Below are 21,944 nucleotides of genomic sequence, written 5' to 3' on the forward strand. Positions count from 1 at the left end.
TTTTTTTTTTTTTTTTTTTTTTTTTTTTTTGTGTGTGTGTGTGTGTGGTGAGCATTGAACCCAGGGCTTTGCACATAATGCTTTCTACCACTGAGATACACCCCCAGCCTTTATAGGTTTTTTATTACCTATATCTCAGTATACTTTAATAGTCAAAGCAAAATTTTAAAAATACTTGGAATTTCTGAATTTTACATATTGACTGCTCTTACATTAAATAGTATATTTTCCCTAAGTACTTCAATATCATTTTCATCAAAACAGTGTTTCAATGGTCTGTTAATGACCATATTAATTGCTTTCTATACCAGTGTAACTTTGGTCCAAGTGCTTTCTTAAGATTCTGTCCTAGATAGTTCTAAAGGCTAATCGTCACTGATCATTTAACATGTGCTATGACTGAGTGCTTCAAACACAGCACTCTAATGGGTAAGTACTATGATTATCCCTGTTTTATAGATAAGTACATGATCACTCAGAGAAACTAGAACTTACTCCATGTCACAGAATTAGAAGGTGATGCTAAGCAGTCTAGTTCTAGCATCTGTGCTCTTAGCCAGCACATAACCTCTTGGGCAAAGTGAACATTTAATATTGGGGAAAACCCATTTTTTATTGTTTGCTATTCATATTGTAGATGAGAAAATTTTGAAGGGTCTCCCATAGGATACTTGCATTATAGCTTTGCCTGCCAAGAAATCTTCCCCAAATTTTCATCTTAAATATCTTTTCCACTTAACCTAAGTACAGGTGAACTCTCAAAAAATAGAAAAGATGCAAGATGTGGTATGTGTGGTGCGTTCCAGCAGTCTCTGTTGCATCCAGCATGTCAGAGAACCTACCACTGCAATGGCTGTTTTTGTTTGCTCCCCATCATGAGCCTGAGAAGCTATGATCACCATGATTTCACTTGGACTATGATAAAAATTATCACTTTCTATGAGTTTTGTAATAGATACCTTTTTTAAAAATATTTTTTTAGTTGTAGAAGGACACAATATCTTTATTTATTTTTATGTGGTGTTGAGGATCGAACCTAGTGCCTCATGCTTATGAGGCAAGTGCTCTATCACTGAGTTACAGCCCCATAATAGATATCTTTTAATGACAACTTCATTGAGAGACAACTCACATATCATTGATATTTTCTGTATATTTATCAATAGCCTTTAATTTTTTTACTTCCATTTAATTTTGACATACATTTTTGATTATTTTTAATTTCTTCATAATTCTGTTACAAAATAGATTATCATATTTATAGTTACCTAAAAGGGACTGATGACCAGAGAGTGATCTGGGCACCATCACACATAGGAATCCTGAGGTTGTATTCTGGTAGTCTCACTGTGTTATGCTCAAAGCAGGCGGAATTCTGATATGGTCTTTATAATAGTTAGGTCTAGACTCTCTTTAATTACAGAATTATTTTTAGCTGGGCAAGAAAAGGTTTGTCTTTTAAAGAAGCAAATGCATCTGATTGTGATGTACTTTATTTCTTTTTATTTTATAGCTTGAAACCAATCTCTTGTACTCCTTCTTACCTGAAGTAACTCGAATGGCCAGAAAGTTTACTCACATTTCAGCTCTTTTACAGGTATTTATAGTTACTTTTTGTATTTACTATACGCTTTTAAAGTTTCATAGAGAGAAAACTTAAAAATTCTATTTTGTAAAGCTATCTACAGTAGGGGATGTCTACCAATCCTCTCATAATGTTCATGAATTCAAGAAAATGAAATTTAATTGAGAATTTATTTCCACCCAACCCTATTTACCACTTCCAAAAGAAAAGGAAAAAGAATGGTTTTAATCTTTTTAAATGTTCCATAAATAAAATTTCATTAGCACTTTATTACAAATAAAGTATTGTGGAAACATAGTCTCCAAACTAGTTAGCTTCTGCTTATAGTAAACCCATCCTGGAGTAGTTCACAGTTCTGGAGATTAGCAGTTTTGATGGGCTCAGCCAGCAGATTCTGGTGATCTGGGCCTGGTGCAGCTTCTCTCATCCAGGTTGGTCATGCGAGCCAATCTGTGGCCTAGGCTAGAATGGCTGTGTTCTGTTTCATGTCTCTCATTCTCCAACGAGCCAGCCTAGCCTTGTTCACCTTGTGGTAGTAGCAGGGGTGGTATCAAGAGTACAGTTTTACATATTGTCTGCTCTTACATTAAATAAAATATTCTTAAAGCTTTTTGGGGGAGGTGGGGGTGGTACATGCCTGTAATCCCATCTCCCCGGAGGCTGAGGCAGGAGGACCTTGAGTTTGAAGCCAGCCCAGGCAACTTAGCAAAGCCCTGTCTCAAAAATGACATGACATGACATGATGTGACACAACAAGTCATGTCACAGGCTGAGAGTGTAGCTCAGAGGTGGAGTGCCCCTGGGTTCAATCCCCAGTACTGAAAGAAAAGAGTGCAAGTGGAAGGGTGCAAAGACTTGAGTCTTTGTACCCAACAGTGTTTTTTCTGCAGTGTTTTGTTAGAGTGAGATGCAGGTTAGGCTAGATTCAGGGCTGTATGGAGGAGCCACAGAGAACTGTGGACATGGATTTTGTTCTATTATGATCCTTAATTTACTTGGCATCAGAGGTTTCTAGAGATCAATGCTTTTTTAAAAAGTCCTGTTTAATAGTTGAATAGCAGAACAAATCAGCATTTTTACACTATGCATTAAACATATAAAAAGCTTGAGGATATTTGTTTTACCAGATACAAACTTAAGAATGAGCCAGGTGTGATGGTGCATGATTATAATCCCAGCTGCTTGGGAGGCGGAGGCAGGAGGATTGCAATTTCAAAGCCAGCCTTAGCAAATTAACAAGGTCCTAAGCAACTTAGCAAGACCCTGTCTCTAAATAAAATATTAAAAAGTGCTCCTGGGTTCAATCAATGGATACTCACCTCCACTTCACCAAAAAAGCTTTAAGAATATTTTATTATAAAGTCCAAATTAAAGTTAAGGGATTACCAAAGATTAGCTCTGATTTCCTCTTTTTCTGGCTTAACTGAGATAAAAGAGTGATTGAAAGTAAATACTGGATTTCTTTGTGACTCTTTACATAAGAAGCACATATTATTTAAGTATTTTTTACTGTTTTAATTTTTTTTTTTTTGCTAATAGTATATAAATTTGTCACTAACATGTATGTGTGAAGCATGGGAAGAAATACTGATGCAGATGGATTCTCGTCTCACTAAGTTTGTGCAGGTAATGTAATTGTAGTTTCCCATGGAGTTAGAGTGACTACTATCTACATATACTCTATCTATCAGGGACATAAGAAAAATCAGTCTGATTTATAAAAGGCTAAAATCATTTGTTTCAGGTAGCTTAGTCTAATCTCATATGTTATTTTCTCAGATTTGTGAAAAGGACTATGTATTAGTTTTCTGTTGCTGTAACAGCTTCCAGTTTTGGATGCTGAAAGTCCAAGGCTGTGCATCCCCACATGTTCTTCCTCTCATGAGGAGAGTCTCATGGCAGCAACATGTATATGAATAAGAGGAATCACACAGCAAGACAGGAAGCCAAAGACTGGGGAGGGATCAGTCTTACCTTTTAGGATAACTTACTCTTGCAAAAACTAGCCAGAGTTCCAAGAGAACTACCTTAAATTAATGTCTTTCCAGGGCAGTATCTGTAATGACCTAACCAACTCCCACTACACCCTATCTCTTAACAGTTCTACCACTTCCGCATCACCACACTGAGGACCAAGCCTCAATACATGAGCCCACAGGGGACAAGTCACATCCAAACCATAGCAAACTCTCTTCCCATTGGTACTACTTAAGTGGGGATAGGATTGTGAAGTGGAGCAGGTGGGGCTTGAGGAATAGCAGATGTTGAAATAGGGTTGTGTTCCCTATGATTTTGAATAAACATGCTTATAATTTATAAAGTATATATCATAATTGTTTTTGTTCAGGAAAAAAACACTACCACATCTGTGCAGGATGAATTCATGCATTTGTTGTTGTGGGGGAAAGCAAGGTAATAAAAGCAGGATAAGTGCTCCTGCTCCCACCCCCTCACCCCCCTACACCCCACCTTTGTTTTCCCTTTCTTAACAGTAATTATTTAAAAAATAACCTGATTCCTTTTAAAAAGTAGAAAATTGCAGTACATAAGATCCCCTCAGGTGTATATCTTTTGGGGCTTTTTCATGTATTTTTTTATGTAAATGTGGTTGTGTATATGCATGTGTATTTATTAAATGGATAAACATTTTGAAATTTTTATGTAGCCAAACTAATCTTTCTGGTACCTTAAAAAGATTTATCTTAAAAAATTCAATTATTGATCTGTATCTTTATCTAGAGTTTTTTTTATGGCTTGTGGGTTTTTTTCCTTTATGTGTTTTAAATGTGGTTTACTGGTTGTATGCTGTGAAAGGTTAGCTTCTTTCTTTCTATAAGTGATTAGATCATTGTCCATGTGATTATTGAGTATTCGCCTTCCCTTCCTGATTTGAGGTGCTGGTTTGGCATACGGTGTATTCTCTTACATTTTCAGTTAGCTTCTGGGCTGTATCGTTTTTGTCCCTTTGTGAATATACCAAAGCCCTCATTTTTGTTGGGCTAGTTCCTTCTGTTTACTTTGTTTCAAAATCTTGTTTCTATTTTGAAATTTAAGTTTTAAACAATGGATTCTAGTTTTGAATGGAAAAATGACTAAAAATACTTTCTTTTTCATTGTAGTGCTGAACTTCAGACCCTCTTGATGAACCAGTTAACAGTAAAGGTGCTGTTGAAGTATTTATGTATTATGAATACCTTCTTCAGTTTCTTCTTTTTTGGAATGGCATATAGTGTCCTAGTTGTATGCTAAATATATTTTCTTCTCTTAATTAGGGCTTAAAAAAGCTTGGCCAGTCTATAGAGTCATCATATTCCAGTATACAAAAATTGGTTATAAGTCACTTACAGAGGTATGAAGGTGATGTCGAATTTTTTGGTATTTTATCCATGTGTACATGTCATTAGTCTCTCTGTGCAGCCTTTCTCAATTTGGCATTTTTGTTTTTGAGCCTTTCTAGCTAAAATTGTTCCATTGCCATTTGAGGGGAATATTGGCATACCCCAAGATTTAGAGAGTCAACAATGATAGGTCTGCTTTGTCAGATAATTTTCTAATATGTTTCTACCAGCCTGAATCTTGTCTGGGCCTTTTTCCAGTTAAGCATGAGATATATTTTTAAATAGGTCATACACCCTTTTTTGAGCAATGAAATTAAGTAAATGCATAGTGTGTGTTTTTTCTTTTAACACCTTGGCAGTTTGTTCTGGTTATCCTCATTTTACACAGGAAGAAACTGAAGTTCAGAATTGGTGTTACAGCTGGCTGGTAGTTAAAGTCATAGATAAAACTTGCTCCTGGATCTTCTAGGTCTCATGCTATTTCTGTCCACAGCTACTTTAGTGAAGCAGTCAGCAAGTGGATGCTGAATATTCAAGTTAGTTTTGTGAACTGTGCTGAGTACCTAACTCCAGTCCTATTGTAGCCCCATGACACTTTTTGCACTGGTCTCTTCAAGCCCACACTTTATCCCTTGAATGTGTTTTCCCCAGTGGATCTAATGACGTTTTGAGAACTTTGCCAACTCTTTTGAGAACTTCCCTTTGCTCTTAGAGCCAAGACCTTTGCATGGCCATTAGCATACTACTTCTCTTCTTTGCCCACCCTAGTGGCCTTTTAGTTTCCCACCTAGGGCCTTCTTAATGCCCTTCTCATTTTCCAGAACACTCTCACCCAGCTCTCGGCTTGCGGTCATCTGTTCTCCGGGTACACTCCTTCAGAGAAGCCTTTCCTGGACCTCCAGATTAGATCATGTTCTTCGGTTATGCCTTCACCCACTGCCTTTCCTTCAAGGCAATCGTAGTAGTTGGGACCTGTCAGTGCCAAGGGGACACCATTGTTCATTTTGTCCTCAGCATCTAGCACAGTGCCTAACATCAAGTCAGAGCTTAAGAAATATTTGTTGAATGTTGGATAGTCAGGTGAACAAGATAGCCAAATGGTTGTGATAAAAGTACCAGGTAGGACTGGAGCTGGAGATGTAGTTCAGTGGAAGAGTGCTTGCTCAGCATGTGTGAAGCCCTGGGTTCAATCCTAGCACTACCCCCGCCTCCACCCTGTACTCCAGAAATGACTGGGTTAAACTGTGGAACATAATCTGATCATCTAACAAAATCTAATCTTGTGGTTGTGTATATTATCTCAGTCATGACTGGATGCTTCTCCTATGGTTTTGTTTTGTTTTGATACTAGAGGTTGAACCATGGGCACTTGACAATTTTGCTATATCCCCAGTATTTTTATTTTTTATTTTGAGATGGGACTTGCTAAGTTATTGAGGCTGACCGCAAACTTGTGATGAGAATTTGAGAATTCTTTTTTTTTAAGATTTTTAAAATATTTATTTTTTAATTGTAGTTGGACACAATATCTTTATTTTGTTTATTTTTATGTGGTGCTGAGGATCGAACCCAGGGCCATGCATGTGCTAGGCAAGTGCTGTATCGCTGAGCCACAACCCCAGCCTGAGAATTATTTCCTGTAGAAAGAAAACTAAAGTTCCCTTCAGTTTTTTTTGTTTATTTGTTTCTGAAAACTTAGACATATTCAGATAAAGTAGTTGCTCCCTACCACTTTGATGATAGTAATGATATTTATTTTTGCTGTTTTACTAGTGGCTCAGAGTCCTTATTGTACCATTTGAGTGAATTGAAAGGAATGGCTTCATGGAAGCAAAAATATGAGCCTCTTGGACTAGATGCTACAGGAATTGAAGGTGATGATTTAATTTCTCAGTAGAATGCATTAAACATAGATGACTTATTCAATAAGTGATACTTATTTATTTCTCTTTAGATGCTATTACTGCTGTGGGTTCTTTCATACTCAAGGCAAATGAACTTCTTCAGTAAGTAATGGGGTTATCTAGGATCATTGATCTGAGAACACTCACTTTTCACTTAAATAAGAATCTAGTCTTTAATTCTCTGAAAGTGAGGTTTTAAATTTTCATCAAAATTATGCTTATAAGTAATTAAAACATACATAAATAGCACAGAGATCTTACAAATTAAAACTGTGTTTTCCTGTCCATCCAGCCTCACCCCTGAGGGAATCAATCCATGAAGTCTGATATCTGTCCAAATAGATTTGCAGAACGAAAATCTAGTTAAAAAGACTGGGAGGAGAGTAAATTATCAAAATAATAATACAATAGAGTTCAATGTAAAATAACTCTTATTTTCAATACAATGAATGAAAAGACCCACATCTTACAGATGTGTTGTAAAATTCCAAGATACTAAGATAAAGACTAAACCTCTTAGAGTGATCTTTGAGATAAGAAACAAAAAACAGTCCTTCTAAGAAGTGAGAAATCAGGAAGCAAGAAATCCTCCATCACCAACAGGAAATCTACTTTAATGGAGCAGTGCTTCCAAAGTTACATGAGAACATTTCCCCTTTAGAATTTTAAATCCAGCTAAGATCTTGAATTAAGAGTGAGGGTCAGAGAAATAACCACAAAAAAGTTTATCTTCCACATCTGTTAGAGTCTGTAAACAAGTCAAAATAACACCTGGCATTTTGCCAGGGGAATGTTAGAGTTGTAAACAAGTCTGGATGGTGCCTGGCAAAATGCCAGAGGGAGTGGTTTGAGAAGTAACAAAAGCGAGCCATTAAGTGTGGAGATTCCTTATTGGTTGACTGATGTATCTAGTTTATGCTAATTAGATAAGCTGTGTGGAATGTATAAATACTGCTCCTGTCCTGCAATAAACGGCTCCTACTCCTGCTGTATCAACATACACAAGTTATTCGTCACCCCCCTGATTATTCTGCTGCAGCCGGACTGCGGCACACATCTACTTTCTGAGTGAAGTTATTGAAGGATGCATTTCAGGAAAATGATTAAGGAAAGAACCAGGTGATCCTGAAAGCCCTGAGCTAACCCATGCAAGCAGTAAAGTAGGTACGGTGTGGCAGCTGCACAGGAACAGGAGTGCAGTGCGCAGACAAACAAGGATGCAGGCTACAGGAGGCCTCTGGGCAGAGGGGTTTCCAGGGGTGCAGTATTGCCCTTCAGACAGGGAAAGAATGGAAGGATGTAGCAAAGACAGCTGATGGAAGAAAATAAGAAGGGCTTACAGAGTCCAGGGAAATCAAAACAGGTAAAAATAGGTACATGCATTAGCTGTGATTCAGAAATACAGAAGCAACCTATAAAAGAAGTAAAAACAGACTCATAAGGGTTAAAATGATACTACTTTTCCCTGTATTTTGAAGTATTCTTTGGTTTACCACATTTGCTGAAAGCAAATATATTGGTTTTTTTGTGTGTGATCACCTTTCAATATGAATGAAAAGTACCTTAATTTCTTGTTACTTTCAGGTAAGTAGGATGTAGCATTTTTATTATAGGTTACAAGCAGAGAAATAAATCAGCAGTGATAATTTTGATTGTTAGCTTGGTTGCTTGGGAAGGGGATGAGGGTATTGTTTGGGAAAGAGAGGCTTGTAAGAGAGGCTTGTTTTTGTTGTCTCATAACATAGGAGATGTTGTGGTATTTTTTATTTCAAGTAATTTATCTTAATCAGAAGAGTGTATAATACTGACCCCACCTCTCCAGTTATGTTATGAAACTTCATGCTTGGAAAGAGTCCTGAGACAGGAGTGAAAAGTGGAGGTATAATTTGTTTGGAGTAATTATCTTATAGATGTGAGCTTAAAGAGATTTTTAAAAATAATGCCAATCTTTGCTTTCAGAAATAGTTACATCAAAATGAAAATGACTTTTATTTATAACTTAATTTTGGTTCATTTGTATAAAGCCCATGAACATTCAATTTTTGAGATATTATTGTCGGATTGGAAAATCAACTCGAAAATAATATTTGTTGATATCAAAAGTATTAATTTACTACAAACTTATAATAATGATTTTCTTGTTGGAGTTAATATTTTTCTAACTGACCAATAGTATTTGTTTTAAACTGAGAATGATGCTGAAAACTCTTTTTTTCCTGATTTCTTTTATTTGCAAAGTTACAAAAGGATTTCATACTTTTCTGAATGTCAGGAAAGACTATTACACAGTTTATAGCCAGGAAGTTAGAACCAGTTAGAATGTGAGTTATTGGTTTTGTTTTTAAAAAGAATCAGGATTTGCTTTTTTTGACATTTTATTTTTAGGGATGTGTTTGATTTGTAAAATCTGCTGTTCCAAAGATTTAAATGTCATCCAGATAGAAAAAAATAGAACAGTAAGGATTTTTATATTCCATGACAAATTGAGCAATGATACATGAAACCCACATAATAATCCTATTTCTGATTTATTTTTATCTTCTTAGAGTTATAGATAGCAGTATGAAAAACTTCAAAGCATTTTTTCGGTGGCTCTATGTAGGTAAGTTATGTTCTTGTTATTTTAACATTTTAAAAAAATGTGCGAGTATCATCTTAGACTGTTTCAGTTACTCCAGTGAAGTTTCAAATAAACCCCTTTGTCCCCTTCTGCCACCTTCAGTAGTTACTAACATATGACCAGCCCTACCTCCCCACAGAAGGAATAGAGCTAACTTGCAACATCTTTTGCCCCTGTCACTCATTGATGACCCATCCTTTTTCTTTTTTTTTTTAAACCTTCGAATGCTTTGTGGGTTGAAATAACATTTTCAGACCCTATTATATATTGGGCACTTGTTTTTTTGTTTGTTTGTTTTTTTAATATTTTTTAGTTGTTGTGGTATGCCTGGCCACTGAGCCACAACCCCAGCCCCCAGCACTTGTTTTTTTTTTTTAAAGCTCTTGAGTAGCTCCTGTTTTATACTTTGTTCTTCTGTCTCTAGATCAGTGCTGCCCTTGGCGGTAGCCACCAGCCACAAGTGGCTTTTAAATTGATAGAAATTGTCTAAAATTACTTAGTTTCATAGTCGGTCTGACTGCACTCAGCTCTTAGGAGACTTGGTCATTGGCAGCACAGAACTGAACGTTTCCATGGGCGCTACCCTTGGGCAGTGAGGCCCCAGCTTGATAGCTTGCAGACCACAGTGGTCCTTGCATCTCCATGCTGCCTTTGTATTTATGTTGCCAGTTTAGTTAACTTACTGATTTGATAGCAAATGTGTAGATATTTACTCTGCAGTATATATACATCTTATTTAGTTTCATTTATACTGCTATTTTTGTGAACTCTTAGTGTCCTTGAAATAACACTCTATACATATCCCTCAGCATATGCAAGATTTAGCTACAAATGGAATTTATCCCATATTTGTTCAAATTCTAAAGAGTGAAATAGCTGCTAAATTACTTGTAATATGCTGGTGACCTTTAAATAGATGTCCTTATCTTCAGTTCTGTTATTACAAAAAAAGATTTGATGTTTGTCATCCTAATAAAATTGCTTTTGTTTAAAGATTGAATGTGATCTTGATGCTTGAAATTCTTAGATTTTCTTAAAAATTGTATAAGCACTAGTCAGAATGGGGAATCAGAATGTGATCCCGGTTGTCAGAATGAATTACATTGTTAAAACTGAGATGTTAGGAGTTTTTGTTTAACAAAAGTAATAGTTTGGTTTGAAAAGTTGTAGTTATTGGAGGTAATTTACTTAGTTTCTATAATTGCTTGTCCTGACGGCAGTAGGAATCAGAATTAGAAGAGAAATGGATTACTGTTCAGTCCTTCTCATGAGACGATAACACTGGGGAAGCACACTGGATTGCAGAACTGGACACCTAATTGTAATACTGCTTCTGCCACCAACAGTAGCTGTTAAACCTTGGTGGTCTGTTTTGTAAACTGTAATCTCCACGAAGGCAGAGCCTAAAATCTATATTTGCAGAAGTCCCTCTGACATGCTTGTTACTCACCAAACACAGGGAAGAAGTGGATTCAAGCAGACAGGACCCTGGGTAGTGCACCTGCTTAGTCTTCATGTAGGTGGACACACACCAAGTACAGTGCTGAATGGGGACGGCCCCATGAAAGGACAGTCAGCTGCTGCATGTAGTGAATTAAAGAGAAGTATATAAATATGTGTGTGTTTTATAACTCTTGTTGCAAATGTCTTTGTGTAAGTAAAAAGGCCAAGGGAAATAAGCACATTTCTTTGGTATCATAAGACTTTGGAGGAAAGAATTCCTCGATCTGAAGACAGAAAACATAACAGGCAAAAAGAGGAATCCTTGCACACAGTGTTAACACAAGACAGCAGGTAGACTTGTGTGGAATGGCAACAGGTTGAGTTGAAGGAGAAAAAGAAAAATAATAGTTTAGAATGGTTAGACTGGTTTTGACCCTGGAAATATGAATCAGACTTAAGTTCTTCATGCTTTTAGCAGAAAAATAATGTTTTTCTTAGTAAAAGAAACTGTTGAAAATAGGAGATTTAGTCCAGGGAAACACATTTCTATCTTTGAAATGTGTCTATAATTGAAATTATGTACCTAGTTTTCCTTTAAAGGTAGCTTTTAACTTTGTTTCCAGCAATGTTGAGAATGACAGAAGACCATGTGCTTCCTGAGCTGAATAAGGTAATGTACAGACTCACAGTGGGCCCTGCCTATCCTCTAGTTAGTGGGTTCAACCACCTGCAGATTGAAAGTATTCTGCATAAATATCACATCTGTGCTGAACATTTGCATACCCTTTTTCTTGTCATTTCCCCCTATACAATATGTAACATCTTTATATAGGCTTTACATTGTATTGGGTGTTCTAAATAACCTAGATATAATTTAAAGTATATAGGAGAATGTATATGTGTTATTGGGTTTATACCATTTCATATATGGTACTTGAGCATCTCTAGATGTCGGTATCCAAAGAGGCCTGAGGAGGACCCTGTGGGTACAAAGGGACAACTATATTTTTCTAATGTATTGGTAATGTCCTGGTTGAGCTTAGTTTTGCTGGTCATCTGGTGACCAGCAAAACAGTTACTGGTTAGCAAGATGTCAGGCTGTAGACATCAGATAGATCCATTAAGACTTTTTAAAAAGAAATATGTATATTCTTTCATCTTACAGAATACCTTTTAATTATGGCTGTCTAAATTTATAATTTTCATACGGTTTTATAATCCATATAGTATATTTGTATTCTTTATGTATTTTGTATTCTTTGGCTCCCTTGAAACGTGTGTGTGTGTGTGTGTGTGTGTGTGTGTATAAGTAATGGGACTGAATCCAGTGGTACTCTGCTTATGTCTCCAACCCTTTTTATTTTGAGATGGGGTGGGGGACAAGTTGCCCAAACTGACCTCAACCTTCTGAGAAGCTAGGATTATAAGCATGCGCCACCACACCTGACTGGTTCCTCTTATTTATTGCTCTTTAAAGTTTTTCCTATTCAGTCAAAAGCTAAAGACACTTAAAACAAAATTTATATTGCTGTTAACTTTATTTTGAGAGATAAAACATGTAATCGTTTGGAGGCATCTTAATGTGCAAGTTTTTGAGTGCTAGAAGAACTAGGGTGGGGTAAAGGTCAGATCGCTGCCAGCAGCCAAGGCCCACAGTGTCACATGCATGACTGTGGACTTGCAGTCCTTCACCAAGGTTGAGGTGACTTGTCAGGGTGGAAGGGTTTATGATCTCCTTTCCCAAAGGAGGGCCCCAAGCACAAGGAGTTTTTTGCACAAGGCCTAAAATGACAGCCTTAGGTCACAAAGAGTTCTGTAGGTGTTGAATTAGCTGATTGAGAAATAGAATTAAAATGTTTAATTACATTATCAGAATTTTAGGAGTTTGTATTTTCACAGCTGCATAATCTATTTCTTTGAAGGAACTGATTCCCCTCATGCCTTTTAGTAGATAGTAAAAAAGTCACATTTATTATTACATAATATTCCTTTTATTGGGAGGCTTTCTTTACAGAGACAGTAACCATTTTTAAAATTTATTTTTTAGCTGATACATAAAAACACAAAAATTGTACAAACTGAGTACCAAGTAATGTTTGATACATGAATACATTGCATAATATTAAATCAGATAAAACATACTCAGTGCCTGAAATTTTTATCATTTCTTTATGGAGAAAATGTTCAGAATCCTTCCAGCCTTTCAGACTCTTGAGTACATTATTGGTACCTACAATCACCGTCCTGTGCAGTAGTGCACCAGAGCTGCTTTCTCCTAACTGTAATTTAATATGGGAAGCTTCCTTTTATCTTGATTTGTTTTCTTTTTGTCGTTGATAGATGACTCAAAAAGATATCACGTTTGTTGCTGAATTTCTTACTGAACATTTTAATGAGGTAGGAATTTGGTGTTAGTGTAATGCTGCTTTTTTGAAAATAATTGCAATAAACCTGGCAATGATAAGAAATAATCAAATTTAACTCAATTAAAGTCTCTAACAACTCATTTTTTAGACTATTAAACTAATCAATGGTAGTACTTATTTATTGAACACAGTATATAATATGAACTTCTGTTTGTGGATATGTTTTTTAATCCATGAAAGAAAAGAGTAACTGCTACTTACAGCTCCTTCTAAAGTTTTTGTCTTAAACTTTAGTTTTTTTCTTTTCTTTTGAGCTTACTTAAGAATTAAACTGTGTGTTCTTTCTAGGCTCCAGACCTTTATAATCGAAAAGGAAAATATTTCAATGTTGAAAAAGTTGGTCAGGTATGGATTTTGGATTAACTGAGATTGATTTTTAGAAACCGACTTTTAATCTTCATTAATGTACTGTACTGTCCAAAGTTTACACCAAGTTATATAGTGGTTTTGCCCTGATAGCTTAATAACTGCTGCTCTTTGGTTATTTTACTGTTTGGTCTCAGAACTCTCTTACATTCTTAATAATTATTGAGGATCCCAAAGAGCTTTTGTTTATGTGGGTTATGTGGGTTGTTGTCTGTAAATGGTAGATATTATTAGGAATTAACAGAACATAAAAATTATCAAATTTTTAATTCATTAAAAATAAGAGCTCCATTTATAATTATATGTTAATATAAATATTTTTAATGAAATAACTACAAAAATGTCAGTCAAGAATGGTGTTTTGTATTTTTGCAAGCCTCTGAAGTTCAGCTTAACAGGAGACAGCTAGAACTCCATTTTTAAAAAAGTGCCTGGCTTAATAACTAAAATGGTTTCATTAAGTGCTCTTCCTCAAGATAATTTTCTTGCTTTGGAATGAAACAAAAGTGCTTTGTGTATACCTCCAAATTCTATCCCATAGAATAATAAAGGTTTGTAGTCAAGTGTTGAGATTTGATAAAATTAACAATTTAATAGTTTCATAAAACATAAATGAAACAATGTATGATGTGGCAAAAAAGGGTACAGTGGCTGCTGGTATGATTTGGGGCCACTACCCATACTCAACAAAGGCACTGGCAGTTTTTCCCATCAGTGCAAACACCAACACAGTGAAAAGGTGAGTGGCTTCTTGGCATTATTATAACACTGGTATTGACCTCATGATCCCTGAAAGCATCATGGGATCTGTGTCTACACCTTGAAATCAGCCGCCACAGATCATATTGATAGTTGGTACTTGTAAACTAATTTATAACTTATACATGTAAAATTAAAATAAGCTCATGAAAATGAAACACAAACTTTTAAGCTCAATTTATGCATTCTGTAACTATCACATTCTAATATTTTAATGATATTTTAGTGTTGTGCAGTCTGTTTAAATGTTTGACATGTAGCAAATTTTGGTCACCTCCTATTATCAGGAAATGGTGGTAAACTTTCAGAGTTCTTGGCAGTAAAACAGGTTAACTGATTACACAGAAAAATATCAAATATTTTGGAAGGTCTTATTGTTTTCTTTATTAAGTTTAAATTTTTATCTCTTGTAGTATTTGAAAGATGAAGATGATGATCTTGTGTCACCCCCTAACACGGAAGGAAACCAGTGGTATGACTTTCTCCAGAACAGCAGCCATCTTAAAGGTACTTCATGAACTAGGTAGTCTTTGACTATGTTTATATTTAATTAAGACAGGCTAATAGTTTGTAATACTTACCTAAGTTATTCAGACCTATTCTTTGTGTTCATTTTATTTAAAGAAACAGAAAATAACAAATAAGGCATAACCCATTACTGTGATAGATAGAAAACACTCTATTTACTGCTGACACTGAAATATTTTTTTCCCTCCTGAAACCAACTGAATGTCCTGTAGTTCACTTCAAGTCTTACACTGACTACCTGGAGTTCACACAGACTCCACAGAGTTGAGGGCTCAGTCTCACCAGACAACCTGCCCTCACTTCAGGTGGCAATCACAAGTGCCAGGTCCCTTGGTTACCCACATCTCTGATGTGGCTACAGGGGACTCTCATATTCCCCTTCCCTTTCAGGTTAAATAATCTGCAAGGGTGGCTCAAAAAAATCGGAAACACTGTGATTTCTCACTGTGTTTATTATAAAGAATACAACTCAGGAAGGGCCAGCTAGAAGGAGATGCACAGGGTAGGTACGGAGGGAGAAGCTTCCATGCCCATCCAGCACTCGGTGTCTGCAGTGTCAGCAGGAAGTTCTCTGAACCTCATTGTTTGGGGGTTTCATGGAGGCCTCATCACATGAACGTCTTTGATTAAAACACTGGCCATTGGTAGTTGAACTTGATCTCCAGCCCTTTACTTCTCAGAGTTTGGGGGATAGAGCTGAAAATTCCAAGCGTTGGTCATAGCTTGGTCTTCTTAACAACCAGCCCACAGCCAAAGTCTGTCTAAGAGACTCCAGAATTGCCTCATTGAAACAGAAGACCTCCTATCACAGCAGGAAATTCCATAGGTTTTAGGAGCTTTGTTTCAAGACCTGAGGACAAAGACCACATGTCTTTCTGTGTGCCACAGCATTGTCAATGGCTGGGGACTTAAAATGCTAACATGATGAAAATGCATCTTGGCCAGCTCAGCTGGGACATGGGATGCTGTATCAGGTGACCTACAGAGCACCAAGGAAGACACTGGGCTGCAGAGTCGGAATGGGTAGATTTGAAGATCTAGACACTTCTTCCACATCAGGCAGTTGCCTAAACCTGCTCAGCCCCTTTGTTTTTTTCGTCTGTAATTTGGAGATGATGATGTGTACTTCATACGGCTGTTGTAAGCAGCAGAAATAACTATATCTAACTTTCTACTGATAAAGTAGCCTTTTTAAAAGTGAGGAGATTGTTTACACACAGCTGGTTTCTTGTCTCCTTTTTGGTTTAGGACCATACTCTTCCAAAACAGCACTGCACTGCCTTTATCTTTCTCTCATGGCCAAGATAGAAAGAAGGAGCTTATGGTTGCTAAGTCATTCCTTTCCTCTTATGGCCAACAAAACCTACTGTTGGATTTTGGTGGGGCCAAGCTTGCACTAGTGTGGTTGCTTTTAGTACCTGGGGGAAGGGGGTGAAGGGTGGAAGGTGACGGGAGGCAGAAGGCCATGGTCATTTTTAATGAGGTGTGTGAAAATATAGTGAGAATTCCACCACGAGATGGGCAGACCTGCTGTAAGAGTAGATCACTTTCTCCTACTCATTGGTTTGCTGTACCTTTGGTTTTGTTTCTGTTTTTGTTTGAAACCAGAAAGTCCTTTGCTGTTTCCTTATTATCCTCGAAAATCGTTGCATTTCGTGAAAAGGCGGATGGAGAACATTATTGATCAGTGTTTGCAAAAGCCAGCAGTAAGTTTGAAAGAATGCATGTCTTTGTATAGGAGCAAGAATATCTGCACAACCTGACTCACTGTGTAAAGGACCACAATTACGCCAGTGAACAATATGAAAATGCTGACATTTGGCTGGTTTTGGCTATCAAAAATGGCAGTTTCATGTGGTTCAGTCTTACCCATCTTGTGGTTTTCTTATGTAAATTAAAAATATATATATTAAAGTGTTGGCATGTGTAGTATTTTATTCTCCCAGAACAAACTCAGTATAAAGTCTTAGTTACAGAGCTGATGTGATTCATATTTACTACCAAATAAACAAACCACTGATGCTCTGAGACTAGAGGGAGGTGGTCCTTCACTTGCCATGTACTTGGCTCCACGGTCCTTTTCAGCCCAAAATTGCCTTTCTTTTTTTCTTACTGTTGTAATTGTCATTAAGATTTCTTGTGTGCAAGGTTTGATGACATGGATCATTTTTCTTTTTTTACTACCCTTGAACAGTGATGTTTAGTTACACTTTTCTGTAGAATATCTCTGTGCATGTAAGTGCTCTTAAGTATATTTTTATTTCATTGCAGTGCTGGGGATCAGACTCAGGGCCTCACACATGCTAGGCAAGTGCTTTTCCAGTGAGCTACCTACTTAGACCCTCTAATCATGTTTTTAAATCTTATTTTATATAGGATGTAATTGGAAAATCAATGAATCAAGCAATCTGCATTCCCTTATACAGAGATGCAAGAAGGTAATTCTGTTGTCCTGTTGGTAGTATAATTTAGCAGCCCATTTAAACTTTTCTTACCTTTTTTCCCTTTTTGTTTTAGTGAGGACTCTACACGTAGATTGTTGAAATTTCCTTTTCTGTAAGTTTGTGTTTCTCCCCTAGCTTGTGTGAACAGTACAATTTTGTTCCAAGCTTAGATAACTAAATACTATATTACAATGTTAACTTTTTTTCTTTAGGTGGAATAATAAAACTTCAAATCTACATTATCTTCTTTTTACTATCTTAGAAGATTCACTTTATAAAATGTGCATTTTAAGGAGACATACTGATATTTCTCAGTAAGTATTAACTTGAAGTTGTGTCAAAGAGATGGGATTTTATTATAATAAAACATATATAGCTTTCCTTTCAGAATTTCCATAGTTAGCCTATCTCACGCCTTTAGGTTTGTCATTTAACTGTTCTCAGTCACATTTTTCACAGTAACATTAAGATCATAACACTGAATTAGGAGGCTATATGATTCCTTTTTGTTCTAGGTTACTTAATTTTACATTGGCATCTTACCATTGTATGTGGTATTTCCCCCGGGTTAGGAAAAATATGACAGCAGAATCAGGAGGATATCTCATGCACTTCTAGAAGTTCACAACTGAATTAGTGAAAGAATTTTTACCTCAGGTTAAGTGTGCCTTTCATTGGACAGAGGCCTTTGCTCACGGAGACTTGTTTTGAGAACCCAAAGTGAAAGTTCTAAAGGGTAAATCATGTTCAGAATGCCATTAATACCTTAAATAGTTTTAAATCTCAATTTAAAGAAAAATTTTTGAGACCAAGATGTAGCCAAAGAAAAACAATTTGGCCATTCCAGAGGTCCTTAGTTAAGGAATCTAGCTACTTTGGGAACTATAGGATTTTAACCAAGTTGGTTTGACTATCTAGGTGTTTAAATTAGTTACCAGTATTCTGGAGTGAGAACAGTGCTGTTTTGCTGTGAGATTTAGGTTTTAGGTAAGTGTGCTAACACTGCCAATCAAGTGTACTAACACTGCTAAGCATTTAGATTATTGGCTTTATCCATTTGTTCCACAAAGTTTTTTCCCTTTTCTTTCTTCAAGATCTGTAAGTAATGGACTAATTGGTATTAAATTTGGGAGCTTCACATATGCCACAACTGAGAAAGTCAGGAGGAGGTAAGCCTTGACCTTGTGTGGATGATGTGTACAGATACTGGTGAGGTGGGCTTGTATGTGTCTGTTTAGTGTAATGCAGTCACAGAGGAGTGTGGACAGACTTTTGTACAGAGATGATATGGGCAGAAGGGCTCTTACTTTCTACAGAGGGGCCAGGTTCTTTACATATTTATATGCAGAAAATAATCGACTTCTAATTGAATAGACTTTTACTATCCTGCAAGAATTTATGTGGTGTGTTTTCATAGGAAGAATTCATTCTTTTGAGTTTCCTGTCTACTAAGAAAGTAATGTTGGTTCCAAGGGCCAGATGGCCTGCAGGGCTCAGATTCATGTTGCCAACAGAAAAAGTGAAGTGATAGTCTCACTGAGCTGGGATTTTTTTTCAGGATACAAAAGGGTAACAGTACCAAAGCCATCCCTGAGGGTTTCCAGGGTAAAGAGCTGACACAATCGCAGGCTGGTCTTTTTCTCACTCTTTTCTTCCTTACACACAAGGTTTTTTTTTTTTTAATAATAAGGTCTTTGGAGTTACTATACCTTTTTCATGTGTGAAATCCTGTTTTTACTTTTAAGTCTGGTTTTACTCTGGTTTTCTATTTACTTAAGGTGTACATAAGGCATCACTGGGGGAATTTTCACAGGCTTAAGGCTTAGCCGTTGATGTGGGGAGTTTTTTAGTATTGTAATTAGAACCCACAGTTGCCGCTGGTGCCACCCCTTGTGATGCAGGGAGAGAAGATCCTTTTGATTCCTGATTTTTTTTTTATTACCTATTTGTAAGGCCTAGTTATATTTATGAAAATTAGTACAAAAGGTTTTATTACAAACTGATGATATGTTTTAATTGTCCACTATAAAGAATATCCCTTAATTCTTTACCTTTTTTCTGCTTGGTACAAGTATAATGTTATGCATACAGTATTTTCAGTAGTCCTGATCATTTTTGATATAACAAAACTGATTTCACTTCTAGCACCTACAGTTGTTTAGATGCACAGTTCTATGATGATGAAACTGTAACGGTGGTTCTTAAAGACACTATAGGACGTGAAGGAAGAGACAGGTTCTTGGTCCAGTTGCCATTGTCTTTAGTATACAACAGTGAAGATTCTGCAGAATATCAGTTCACTGGGACGTACTCTACAAGGTAACTAGCTCTTTAGTAAGACTGTCTACTTGATACAAAAATTCACTATTTTTTGACATATACCAAAGATTGCAGGTTTTTACAGATATGGTAGATAATGGTTTTCTAGTTCCTAGGGGTAACCTTAGAGGCAGCTGAGGGGGATACTCCCACTTTTTTTTTTTTTAATATATGTTTTTTAATTGTAGATGAACACAGTACCTTTATTTTATTTGTTTATTTTTATATGGTGCTGGGGATTGACCTCCGTGCCTCACACATACTATGTAAGTGCTGTACCACTGAGCCATAGCCCCGGCCCGATACTCCTACTGTTTATTCAAAAATGCTGACTTTGATTTAGCTCTCCTTGTCCCTTTGCTTTAATAATAAATCCAGAGTATTTGCTGAGATATTATGGGAAATTCCTTGAAGTAGAGGATGAATGGGACTTCTCTTTAGTTTTATTTTCAAGGGTAGTATTAACCTCGTTTGGAATTAATTATTTTAGGTGTGCCTTTAGTACTTTCTAGTACTAAATGTACCAATGCAGAGAATACACAGCTAATTCTGAGATAACTTTAGTTGACTGAGATTTTTAAGTAACTAGAGCCCTTCTCTAATTTAAAAATGTTTCCAGCCTGGTGCCATGATGCACTCCTATAATCCTAGGGGCTCAGGAGGCTGAGATAGGAGCATCGTGAGTTTAAAGCTAGCCTCAGCAATGGTAAAGCGCTAAGCAACTCAGTGAGACCCTGTCTCTAAATAAAATGCAAAAAATATGGCTGGGGATGTGGCTCAGTGGTTGAGTGCCCCTGAGTTCAGTCCTCAGTACCTCCACCCAAAAGTTGCCATTTGTTTTCCTTGAAAAGGAATCAAAATCTTACTAAGATGATACAGTGCCTGTTTGGAATTACAGTATTTTTATAGAATCATATCCCAACCGCCCCCTTTTTAATACATTGGAAATGAGAGTATGGGTACAATTAGAACCCACAGTTGCCCCTGGTGCCACCCCTTGTGATCCAGGGAAAGAGGATCCCCTTTTGATTCCTGGGTTGGTTTTCCCCTCCAGGCTAGATGAACAATGTAGTGTCATTCCCACACGTACCATGCATTTCGAGAAGCACTGGAGGTTACTGGAAAGTATGAAAGCACAGTATGTTGCTGGGAATGGTTTTCGAAAAGTGTCCTGTGTGGTAAGTATTTGCAACTTGTTCACTAAGAGTTCCAGCAGGAGGGACCTTGCTTCTGTGGAAACTTCTTCAGATTCAGATACATGATAAAAAGCCTTTCTGTTGAAACATTGTGTGATTTACAGTTTAATTGATGATGAGCTTGTGGTGGCCTTAGCTATTTAATTCTCTTGTTGTAAAAAAACTTAAAATGTAGTTAGGATAATAATCTGCTTCAGTTGCCCCTGTTGTATGTTTTATATAAAATGAAGACTGAGTTTAGTAGTTTTATAGTAAATTGGTAGGAATATAACTTTCTGTAAAACCATTCTTCAAGTTTCTGATTTCTGATTCCTTTTTTATGTAATGTATTTGTTAAGTCATTAATTTAAAAATTCTTCATATTGCCTTTTCCTCTTTAGTTAAGTTCAAACCTCCGTCACGTGAGAGTTTTTGAAATGGACATTGATGACGAATGGGAGCTGGACGAGTCTTCGGATGAGGAGGAGGAGGCCGGCAGTGGGCCCGTGAAGATCAAGGAGGAGACGCTGTCCGAACCGGAGGTGGGGACCCAGCACACGGCCGCTTCTGCTCTGGCCCCCGAGATCGTCATCAAAGTGGAAAAACTTGACCCTGAGCTGGATTCGTGATCCAGCTTGCCAGTGGTGGTCTGGAGCAGTTTCACAAGACATGGACTGAGATGTCTTGGACCATTTTTCTTTGTGTAACAAAGAAATAAACAGTAAATTTAATTTCTTTGATATTCTGTTTCCTCTTCTCTTAGTGGTGTGGTCACTATGATAGACAGTTTTTTTGCTAAGGTTTCTTTTTAATACTGTGTGTGGGGCTAGAGTTTAAAGAAAACACAGATTGAATGTGAATAAAAAAGACAAATTTTCTGTCAAAAAGATGTCCAGAATTATTCTTACATGAGGAAGAATTGAAATAGTCATTTATTACTGGAAATTTTAATGAATTAATATTTTTTAAAAACTTATTTCTATTTTACCCTTATAGTTCATTCTAGAATACATTCAAATTTGTTTTAAAATAAATTA

General features: G+C 36.6%; 1 protein-coding gene across 2 annotated transcripts in view; it reads left to right on the plus strand.

Annotated features, from left to right (window-relative positions):
- The window catches only part of Anapc4 (anaphase promoting complex subunit 4), a 31,976-nt gene extending 10,329 nt beyond the window's left edge, over nt 1-21,647 (plus strand). The window contains exons 9-28 of one of the 2 annotated variants that reach the window (XM_015482005.2): nt 1,514-1,597; nt 3,125-3,211; nt 3,933-3,997; nt 4,705-4,747; nt 4,858-4,934; nt 6,697-6,797; nt 6,878-6,929; nt 9,374-9,429; nt 11,514-11,560; nt 13,231-13,287; nt 13,605-13,661; nt 14,855-14,948; nt 16,578-16,675; nt 17,346-17,407; nt 17,487-17,525; nt 17,626-17,727; nt 18,508-18,582; nt 19,559-19,732; nt 20,787-20,910; nt 21,309-21,647. In XM_015482005.2, the coding sequence (XP_015337491.1) occupies nt 1,514-1,597; nt 3,125-3,211; nt 3,933-3,997; nt 4,705-4,747; nt 4,858-4,934; nt 6,697-6,797; nt 6,878-6,929; nt 9,374-9,429; nt 11,514-11,560; nt 13,231-13,287; nt 13,605-13,661; nt 14,855-14,948; nt 16,578-16,675; nt 17,346-17,407; nt 17,487-17,525; nt 17,626-17,727; nt 18,508-18,582; nt 19,559-19,732; nt 20,787-20,910; nt 21,309-21,536 (1,722 nt within the window). In that variant the 3' untranslated portion in view covers nt 21,537-21,647. The remainder of the gene's footprint in view (nt 1-1,513; nt 1,598-3,124; nt 3,212-3,932; nt 3,998-4,704; nt 4,748-4,857; nt 4,935-6,696; nt 6,798-6,877; nt 6,930-9,373; nt 9,430-11,513; nt 11,561-13,230; nt 13,288-13,604; nt 13,662-14,854; nt 14,949-16,577; nt 16,676-17,345; nt 17,408-17,486; nt 17,526-17,625; nt 17,728-18,507; nt 18,583-19,558; nt 19,733-20,786; nt 20,911-21,308) is intronic. The other variant, XM_048784288.1, reaches the window with a different exon arrangement.
- The last annotated feature ends 297 nt before the right edge of the window (nt 21,648-21,944 follow it).

The sequence above is a fragment of the Marmota marmota genome, unplaced genomic scaffold, assembly GCF_001458135.2.
Source record: "Marmota marmota marmota unplaced genomic scaffold, marMar, whole genome shotgun sequence".
Classification (NCBI taxonomy): domain Eukaryota; kingdom Metazoa; phylum Chordata; class Mammalia; order Rodentia; family Sciuridae; genus Marmota; species Marmota marmota.